Genomic DNA, 10,400 nt, shown 5'->3' on the forward strand with positions numbered 1-10,400 from the left:
TGTACTATATGTGGGATTGAGTTCAAATAAACTACATTGTGTGTGTTCATGCTACTGAAGTATGTACAGGTCACCCAGTGAAACAGTGTGGCTATGATGGAAGGAGAGGGAGAAGATACATCACACACATGACTCTTTTCTCTGCCGCAGGTTTGATGACGGTGAGTCAAAGCGGGAAAAGAAGGCGACTCCGCGTCTGTTCTGCGATATCTGCGACAGCTTTGACCTCCACGACACGGAGGACTGCCCCACCCAGGCCCAGAGCCCCGACTCGGTGCCCCACACCACCTACCGAGGCAACCCGGCCGACGAGAGGCCGTACTGCGACTTCTGCGAGGCCTTCGGACACGCCACCGAGTCCTGCAACGATGATCAGACCTTCTAGTAGCTCCAACAGATATTTACCGGCATTTAAATTCCTTCCTTTTCCTCCTAAACTCACCTTTTCACCCTCCAGCTTAATTCCCGTCAGATTTTTTCGATATTGTATTTTTCTACTGTATTTATGCATATCACTGGTAGCCACTGTCCTGGTCTGAATCTCTACTCTGCAGCTTTTCTCTGAAGATAAACTGTAATGCACAACGCTCGTCCAAATATACTACGCAATATTGATGTTTATAACAAAAAGGAATCCGTCCTCTGCACTCAACGTTTTTATCGTGCTGTTTTGCATTTAAGTTTGTTTCTGTTGTTTTTTAGGCTTTATTTGATATTTAGCAGAGAATGATGCAACTTGATTAAGCACAGTTTAAATAAGGGAAAATGAAGCACCTCTATATTACTGTCTTAAGTAACACATTCCTCAAGTCTATACGGCTGCAAAAATCAGACAGATACTGCCATGTCTAACTTTTTACTAATTTTATAATATTTACTAATATGTTAGTAAGTGCTTCTTCCAGCATATCCACCTAAAATGAATTATAAGGTCCAGGAAAAATATAAACTAACATTCTAAAGAAATGAGGCATAATGTTCTGAGAAAAAAGCTGAATTATACAGGAAGTCATCAAATCTAATCGCATTAATTATTTGAAAAAAATTGTTATTTCCAAATATTTTACGACAAATTATTAAAGCATTATACTCAAAAGATTTTGAATAGACACCTGTCTTATTGTTTAAATATTATGACTGTATAATATAACTGATTGTGGCTTTTTCTTTATTTGATATTCTTTTGTATTTTTAGTGGCCCTATAACTCAGTCATTATCAACCTAAATATTAATCTATGTAAAACCTCTAATACTTTGAGTAAATGTCAGTCTTGACGTTGGAAATGGTAGCTTCCCAGGTTTCTCAGTGAACGCCATGAGATGCAAACAAAGACAACAAACTAATTACATACACCTTGACTTAAAGGGACAGATTTTACACAGGAAGGTCAGTTTACTCGTTTACATTTGGTATGAAGTCACAGATTTATGTTTGGACAAATCCATCTCACTATTAATATCTTCGTCAGCCTGCACCAGGAATTTTGGGTGTTAAAGTAAAATAAATTCAAAGCACTTTAAGGACGTCTGGTCTATAATGGTGTAGACTTTGAGTTTTAAAGTTCATCGACATGTGCAGAACAGACACAAAATGAACCACTTGATTAGATAGATTTGTGTTGTCTCATTTCCATAGATCATCATTCAGGTTAATATTCTCGATGAATGCCACTGAGAGCTCCAGAGGTTTCGTTGATGATGACGTTGTTGCATTTTGTTATTTATTGTCTGATGTTTGGCTAACCAGTGACATTCCTACAGGGACATAAGCTAGCACTGATTAAAGTGTAAAGTCTGAACTAGGACCACTAGACGGGCTTCTGAAATGCAAACGCCTCATGTTACAGAATGAAAACTAACCAGATAAAACTATAGAAGCCTCTACACTAACTTAATTTTGTTTGCACTGTCCACTTTAAAGATTCAGCCGAAACAAACAGCGCTTTAACTTTGATTCTAAACAAAAGTGCATTTATTTTAAGAGTCAGTACAGATTATTCCATCCCATTTCATACTGCCCTCTTTTAACTGGTTTGACATTTTTTGGAAATACACCTATTTGCTTTCTGGTGGAGAGTTAGATGGGATGATCGACACTACTCTGTCTGTATGACAAATATGAACCAAGTTAAGGCAGGTTAGCTTAGCTTAGCACAAAGTGTGTAAACGTTTTTTAGACACTGGTTTTCCTACAGGTTAACTAATCAAGATGTTAAAATTAGAGGTGCTGAAAGGCAGATGTAGTCTTATACTGTATTTACAGGGTAACTGCAACAATTTGACACCTAAAGTCTGTATCGAGGTTTTGGGGAGTAAAGAAAAGTACTTAAAAGCTTCTAGTGTCTCCAGGTAAAAAACAGTTTTCCCACAGAATGGTGTTTCCATACATCTAAACTGCATGTTTAGTACATTTTGAGGAAATGATATTGCCTCCCTGATTATGGTCGCAGTTTTAAACATGAGGTTAAGGTTGTAAATGGGAACAAAACAAAACAACAGACTTAATTAACAACCAGATATTTAAATGTTCCTTGCATTCTTTTTAACACAGGTCAACATGCCACATGAATCTGTTAGTTGGTAGTCTGGTTGCATTGTGGGTAATGCAGGTGCCAAGTTTTTAGGAGGAAGAGGAATATTTTATTTTGAGAAAAATGAAAGCTGGTTCTGCTGCAGCTTATTTGAATCTTTCCTTATTTACAGTCCATCCTCGGTCTGATCATTTAATAAGTGCAATAATACGGTTTATCTTTAGATAACTCCTTTCATAGACAGATATTAAAGTTGTATCAATCATTTCAACTACCTCTAAGAAAGTGAACATATTTCCCAGAAAATGTCAAACTATTATTTTAAATGTAGCCTGTGTAGCGACTTGTATTTGACTCCTCTTGTTCTTAAGCACAATATTTGGATCATATTGAATCTTCCCGTGTAACAGTGTATTTTAATACATGTGACTAACCTTTGTAAATACTAATCAGAGGCGTCCTTCTGATAAATGTGTACACAGTGCCATGAGACAAAAGAAAGCTTTTATGTGTACAACATTTTATTTTTCTGCCCTGTTGTATAATGCGAGAGAAAAACAACATTTGTATAGACTTTAAAACATTGTGTACTTTATAAGTGATGCGTCTAATTATTATTATTAGTGTAATGTTTTATATATGTAACTATTTCAGGCACTATCTAGAAATGGTTTGGAAACTATTTTACAGATGTTTACGTGGTGTAAGATGTCACTGTTTTCTATGTTCTGTATACTCCTGAGCAGTCCAATAGAAACACTTTAAAACAAGCTCATGCTCATGTGGTTTTTTCACTCTAGCAGAAAACACTCTCAGATATATTTAAAGCAGTATTGGCACAATGTAGAATAACTACAAGTAAAAGTCCTGCATTTATATATTTGTTAAGTTAAAAGCACATTGACACAAGTTCTTTGTATCAAAAGTCCTGAAAAGAATTGTGTGAGATGCAACAGTTGTACAGGATGGACACGTTTCAAAGATGTTAGATTTAGGTCAATCAATTATTTAAACCTTTATAATAATAAAGAAATATAATATATATATAAAACGTAAACTAGTACTACAAATGGTCTAACCCTTCCGTCCAAACATTGAACACAAAGACCAGAAACTTTTGTGAATTTTATTAAGAAAACCATTGGACATAATAAAAACCAAGCACTACTGATGGAATAAATAAGTCAAACCAAACCATAAATCTGTACAAGATCTAAAGTCAAACAAACTGGTCCCGATAAGAAAAAAACAACATACAAGATATTATATCACAGCTCTTTTTTTCTTTGTTTTTTTAAAACACAGTTATGAGCAAACTATAAGCAATCGGCTCAATCAGGTGAAAGCTACAACATAGGTGAGATTTTTTAAACAGAGTGTACATAATGCTGTTTATAACTGTTAATGTCAATACATAGCATTTTAAGTTCCAGCGCTGCTGGACTGGGAATGAGGTATATGCTAATCCATCCTCTAAACTGAGACAATTGTTTTTTTTCTTTTCTCTCCATCCATGTGAATGCTGATTTGTTGAAATCTGATCAAGTAATTCCGCATCATGAAGTACTTCTTATAGCCCCTGTTATGTCATGAAGTCATTGGTTTGCAGTGATTCAATCCATATTCAGTAAATATTAATGAAAGTTAATGTGTGAGGTTGTTCATTACGAGGTCACAGGTCTGAATCCGCTTTTTTGTCAATATAAAGTTCAAGTAAATTGCACAAATCTGCACGAAAACCGAGAGCTCGATGCCACACGTGTATGGATTCAGTCGATAGAGAGCACCGTAAGGAGAGTCACAAACCAACGCTCGAGCTAAAGACCCTTCTGTCAGAGATAGTAGCGATACGCAGAGATGAGAAGTGAGTCAGTACAGGTTATGATAGTGGAGCAGACGGAAACCAGTCCCACAAACTGCTCTGTCTCTACTTTGGAGGAAGAAAGAAAAACGTCCCCTGAAGTAGACACAGACCAGAGACTCCGATTCAGGAGGTTTGCAGATGTTTAAATGTGCGGCAAATGTAAATTATTCTGGGTAGTGTTCACATTCCAGTCTACAAATGTTTTAAAGGAATAGTTCCACATTTTGGGAAAAAACACTTTCATGACTGTGCTGAAAATATAAAGCCACAGTCCAAACATAGTTAGCTTAGCATAGCACACAGCCTGGAAACAGATAGTCTGACTCTTATTGAAGGTACAAAAGTCCAACTTTATAATAATCTGGAAAATATCTTCTTTGTTTTCATACTAAGACAAAAAGCTTATTCCTCTAAAGCTCATTAATTTAAATATTATGGTCTTGTACTTTAATCTGTATTAAAAACAGGAGTTTACAAACTATTAGGCTAGCTTCCTTTTGTTTCCAGTCTTCATGCTAAGCTAACAGCTTTACATTTAACATACAGAGTGGAATTGAACTCTTGATAAGTGATTATTACAAAAATTAACCATTCCTTTAACAAAAAAACAAGTGTTGCAGTTGATTATAAATATTGGATTACACTAATAAGTGATGATTATAAGGGAAAAAAACAAACATGGCACCAAAATTGTAATTCAAGAGCGGCTTGACCTAAAGCGTGTTTTTAAATCGTAGCCACTCAAGGCACACCTTCGTGATCTACGCCACCTATGCCTGTGCTCACTACATATCCAAGAGTTTATCTCGACCAGTACCATCTCCTTCTACAAACCACAAACTAATTTAAAGATATGAATGGAGAACTTTTCATGGATAGAGAAAAAAGACTTCCACTACAACAGAAAATCTATCTGTGATCGATTGTGACATACCATAACAGTGCATTGACCCTCCTGAGAAAAAAACCCTAAACGTTTCCTAAACAAATATAGAACATTAGTCTAACAGGAGGCGAATCGGGAGGATTGAAGTGACGTGGTCTTAGGGTGGAGGTTCCCCCCGGTAGCCGCTGATCTGACACCCAGTTAGCCTCTATCCCGAGCTAACCGTTAGCAGTAAAATGTGTTAAAAACGGTTTCAGATTAGCGCCTGGGACCAACCTCGTCCTAATCTCAGATCCCCAGTGTTAACTCTTTTCAGTCACAGATGCAGGTCAGTGTTTGAGGGCTGGCCTGGCGGGGGGTCACAGAGGGGTCTGCAGCCCGGGGTCAGAGCTTCTCTTGGCATTAGTGAAGAAGTGTGGAAGGAAGCACGGAGGGGGGACCAGCGAATAGAGGTAATATCCATCCTCCCTCTGTGGCAGAGGAGTGTTAGGGCAGACTGGAGGAGGGGAAGAGAGACGTCTGTTCCCCTTTCGGTTTTGAGAAAGGGAGGTGGGGTGGTGAGAGGAGAGCCGGTGCGTCCATTAGCCCTAAATTATCTAGAGGTAATGGAGGGAAGGGCAGAGGGAGGAGAGGAATGACTCAGCTCCAAACATTTAACTCTCCTCAAAGTCTGGAGACGAGGACTCCAGTTTGGTTTTCTTGCTGGGTGGGGTGTCCTCATCTAGGTCCTAAAACAGAAAAGGAAATTAAAAAAAATATGAATCATAGACACTTTGTTTGGTTTTGGAAATATTTGCTGTGATTTTTGCTACAAAACCAATAAAATGGAGTAAAATAATTTCTAAAACATTAGATTTAAAGATGTTGTGGTGCTCACAGCATCGGGAAATAAGGCAGCAGTTTTGTTTCTTAAAAAATAGATAGTAATTTGCCATTGATATATGGTAGTAGTAGTAATAATAATAATAATAATAATTTCAGATACTGATGAGTTTTGAAAGTAGTTTGGGGACATGTTTGTACCTGAGTGGCTTTGCTGTCTGAAGAGTCCTTCTCCCCCGAGGGCAGAAGGTCTCTCTTGGCACTCGGTGCTCTCTCTGAGGTCTCTGATGAAGACGTGGTCTTACCTGAGGAATAAAGAAACATAAAAAAATTAGAACATGGGAGCATTTATTTATCTGGCAGTGGAGGACTGAACAATGTTGTTGTCGGTGATGTGTTGGGGATGGCTTGTTCCTGACCCTTTAATGACACAGTGTGGTGGTGTGGAGTAACTGCACGGTGACATGGAGTCATTTCAGACTAAACAGTTCAGTTTAGTTTAACAACAAGGATGGAAAGATCAAAACTGGAAACATTAAGATTTAAAAGCTAAAGAGAAAAAGACATTATCAGCAAATATTCTGATTATTTATTTTTTCATAAGCAGAAATAAGTCGTTTTTTAAAGCAGAAATTCCCCTAAAACCTGCTATTTTTACTTTCTCAACTACTACTATTTGCCGTTTTTCTTATGGCAGTTCATTAGTTTCAACGTTCAACAAAACAAGCAATTGGAAGTCACCTTTGCCTTTTGGAAATGTGAAGAGCGCATTTTAAGAATTATTTTCTGAGTCACATTAATATCCTATATTCATCTGTTGCAGCCCCGCTTTGCATAGATGGGTTCATCCGTCTGTTCAAGTGATGGCTTTGTGTTATTCAGACAGAGGAGTTATAGAAACCTTAATGAATGATAATCGGGCGTGTGAGGAATACAGAGTCCACTAACACATTTTATTATAAAATATTTATCATTTTAGGTTCATCAGACAGCAAATGTTGCTGCCTTTTTATTATGTACGATGTGAAAAAGATTTGAAAAACAATATATTGGATATCTTATTTAGAGCTGAGACGATTGGACGAATTGTTAAAAAAGAAAGTAAAGAAAAAGTGCTTATTTTTTATGACAACCTGCTAGTTTTCTGTTAAATTCCTATTAAAATAAGAGCAAGTCGTGATGTTTCTGGTCCCGACATTAGAAGATTAGAGCAGAAAAACAAAAACAGGAAGAGGCTAATCATGCATCTGATCAGCCACACGACCACCTGCTAGCTGTCTGTTGAGTTAGAAAGAATGATGTTTGTTGATGTTGGCGGTGTGAGGGTGACTGACCCCTCTTGCTGTCCGGGCTCTGGTCGCTCTTGATCTCGCTGCTCTCGCGGTGAGACGTGGCGGAGGGCTCCGGGGTCGGGCTGGTGCTACAGCTGTTCTCCTGTTTCACCGGGGAGGAGTCAGCGATGGAGCTCTGGTTGCTATTGTCATCTAGAGAAGACGGAGAGGAGTACATGTTGTTGTTTTTGTAGGATTGTTAAACATTGTTAAATAAGAGTGAGTAAAAGACACTGCAAATCCATGCCCTTTAAGGCTTTCACTACGTACCGTGCATGTCCATCATCCCTGGAGAAGAGCTGTTCTCTGGAGTCGTCAGCTCTGAGCCGTATTTCTCATCTTTACCTTTCTTCTTGTTTTTATTTTTCTACAAAAAGGGAAAAAGTATATGTTGTAAAAAAAAAAGAAGCAATTTCCATGCTTTACTGGAATATAACAACCTACAAACACGCCTGCTGAAAACATTAAGTTACATAGTGTGTTCACTTTAAAGGACAATTATAACCCCTTAAAGAGGCTGAACTCACATCCTCTGATTTGGGCTCCGTCACTGGCACCCACTTGAAGATGCGAAGGGACGTGTCTCCAACAGTCACCCATTTCTTCTCCCTGTGTAGGATAAATAAAAAAGCTGACTCAAAGGCTATAGGGCATCATACAATTAAGAACATTACCTTGGTCTTATAGTGTTTAGATAGATTGTTAGTGAAAATGACACAATGCAGAAAGATAAAACAACTTATCATATTTTAGCAGCTAGAGTTGGGTGAGCGTAGGGCAGTTTTTTGCTAAATGACTACTCAATGTCTGTGAATGGAGACTGTTAGGATTTACACAGCATGAGTATATCCCATTATTAATAAATAGACTATAAAAAATCACTACTGACCCCAAAAGACTCATTATGTCTCTTAATGCAATTACACCAAGGCCGTTACAATACTTTTGAATCAAATCAGCAAATATTCACATTGGAGTAGCTGGAACCAAAGGATATGTATTATTTGTATGCACAAATCCTTAAACAATAAGTAAATTAACAAACATGGTTGCAGATGCATTTTCTGATCAACTTGATTCATCATTTAAACTCCAAATAATGAAATATAGAGGCAAAAAGTATAACTCTGGCATTCCCTATTGAGAAAGTATCATTTAGTTTAGAGAATATTTGTATACATTTTTACTTCATATATATTAATGTCAATATCCTTATGTTGTGGATTACATTATTCACCTTTTAAATGTAATGAAATCAAATGTATGAAGATGAATATAATAATACTCAGAATAACTCAAAGTATCTTCTTTAGTACAGTAACGTCACTTGACTAAATGAACAATGCTGTATAAAGTAACTTGTTAGCCACTTTGGAGCAGCATAACGTTTGAACACAACAGAAAAATAAATATATATTTGTAAAAAAGCATATGTGTACCTTTAATCTTACTTTTCAGTGTATACAATGTGTTTTATTTTAAATGTTAAAAACATTAAATTAATGTTATTTTCAAACCACTAACTTTTACTGACTTTGACCTGGGGACATTTGATTAAACAACCTGATAAAAAAAAAACAACATATACATGTACACACCTAAACATTAACAATATATTCCCTGCATTACAATGTGTTTGTGTGAGCTGTTAAATGTGAATACAAGTGTGTTTTGTGTGAAACGTTAAGACTGAGTCACTACGTGTTCAGCCATGCTACTTCCCTCTCCCAACCCCCACCGTGCCTTCTTCTCTATTGGACCTAAAGGGCGACTCAAAGCGCTTAATTTAAAACTCCAGACGGACTAAAGTGCTCTGACTCAAGAGCGCCGTCGTCAAATTGTGTCCAAGTCAACAGTTATCGGAGGTTTCGGTGCTAAATAAACCCGCCGCCGAGCTTCAAGCTCAAACAGCGGGCAGCAATGGCTTCATGTGACTGCATCGAAATGGCTTCTGGGTTCAACCCTTTGCCGTTAATGGAAAAAACCGCTACAATCTGAGTGATACAAAGCGTTCAGACACCGGGCTGAGGCGGTGAGCAGCACGAGTGCGCCCCGGTGCACCTGAGCTGTAAGTACATCTGTTCAGAAATCATCCTTTTCTTTCAATTTCATTCCTCACCCCCGTCCCCTTCCCTCTCCCCCCCCAACGAAGCCTTTCTCGTGTTAGATAACGAAGCCCGCTTTTTCCCCTCTCACTCTCTTACCATTTTCGTACTTTCTCAATAGCGGCCATAACCCGCTTGATGTCATCTTTAGCCCTGCTCCGGGTCTCAGCTCGGACCGACCTGCCCGACATTGCCGCGGTGGGTATAATATTTTTTTAAAGCTCGCCGGCAGTTCAGACACAATGCAAACAGTAGAGCGCACAGAGGAGCCACTGCGCATGCGCGGCCTGATAGAGCAGAGAGAGGGGGGCTGGCTGCAGCTGCACTATGAAGACAGATCTGTCTCCCTGTCCCTGCTGTGTGGAGCACAACAAAGAAACTGCTCTCATCCAGCAAATACAGCTCGAAACTAGTAGAAGTTTGGTTTAAAACGTGGAGGAAGTACATAACGTAAGTACATACGTAAATAACATAAGAAAGATAAGTGGGAGTGTATTGCTTTCCATACAGGGCAGAAGATTGTGTTTCCCTTGGCCCAGTGGGAAACAAAAAATGAACATACTGGTACAAACAACAGAAGAAAGAAAGAAAAACAGGTATAGAGCAAGTTACAAGAAAAAGTACACTTTGTGTAAACATATAGTACAATACACATTAAATACAATAATATATTAATATAAATACAGGTAGTTTCAATAAATGTCAAAGTAGTAATAATACCTAAGTTACAAAGTCACAATGTAAATATATTATGTAAATATATTTAACAATCCAAATATGTATATGTACATTCAAATGATCAACGTTGACCGTTATATATTTTTTCAACAGTTACTATGACTTTATCATTTTATTTTTAA

At 37.8% G+C, this 10,400-nt stretch overlaps 2 protein-coding genes across 4 annotated transcripts in view; one reads left to right on the plus strand and one right to left on the minus strand.

Annotated features, from left to right (window-relative positions):
* The window catches only part of clip1b (CAP-GLY domain containing linker protein 1b), a 32,708-nt gene extending 29,406 nt beyond the window's left edge, over positions 1–3,302 (plus strand). For all 3 annotated transcript variants that reach the window (XM_034238912.1, XM_034238913.1, XM_034238914.1), the window contains one exon: positions 151–3,302. In XM_034238912.1, coding sequence (XP_034094803.1) covers positions 151–385 — 235 coding nt within the window. In that variant the 3' untranslated portion in view covers positions 386–3,302. The remainder of the gene's footprint in view (positions 1–150) is intronic.
* Positions 3,303–3,644: 342 nt separating this feature from the next.
* On the minus strand, positions 3,645–9,826 carry bcl7a (BAF chromatin remodeling complex subunit BCL7A). Its single transcript, XM_034238918.1, has 6 exons — positions 9,640–9,826; positions 7,963–8,044; positions 7,706–7,802; positions 7,439–7,588; positions 6,306–6,409; positions 3,645–6,010 (listed from the first exon to the last, which is right to left on the minus strand). The coding sequence occupies exons 1-6, from the start codon at positions 9,729–9,731 to the stop codon at positions 5,936–5,938; spliced, it is 600 nt and encodes a 199-aa protein (XP_034094809.1). The 5' UTR covers positions 9,732–9,826; the 3' UTR covers positions 3,645–5,935.
* Between the last annotated feature and the right edge of the window lie 574 nt (positions 9,827–10,400).

Source organism: Gymnodraco acuticeps, unplaced genomic scaffold, assembly GCF_902827175.1.
Source record: "Gymnodraco acuticeps unplaced genomic scaffold, fGymAcu1.1, whole genome shotgun sequence".
Taxonomy (NCBI): Eukaryota; Metazoa; Chordata; class Actinopteri; order Perciformes; family Bathydraconidae; genus Gymnodraco; species Gymnodraco acuticeps.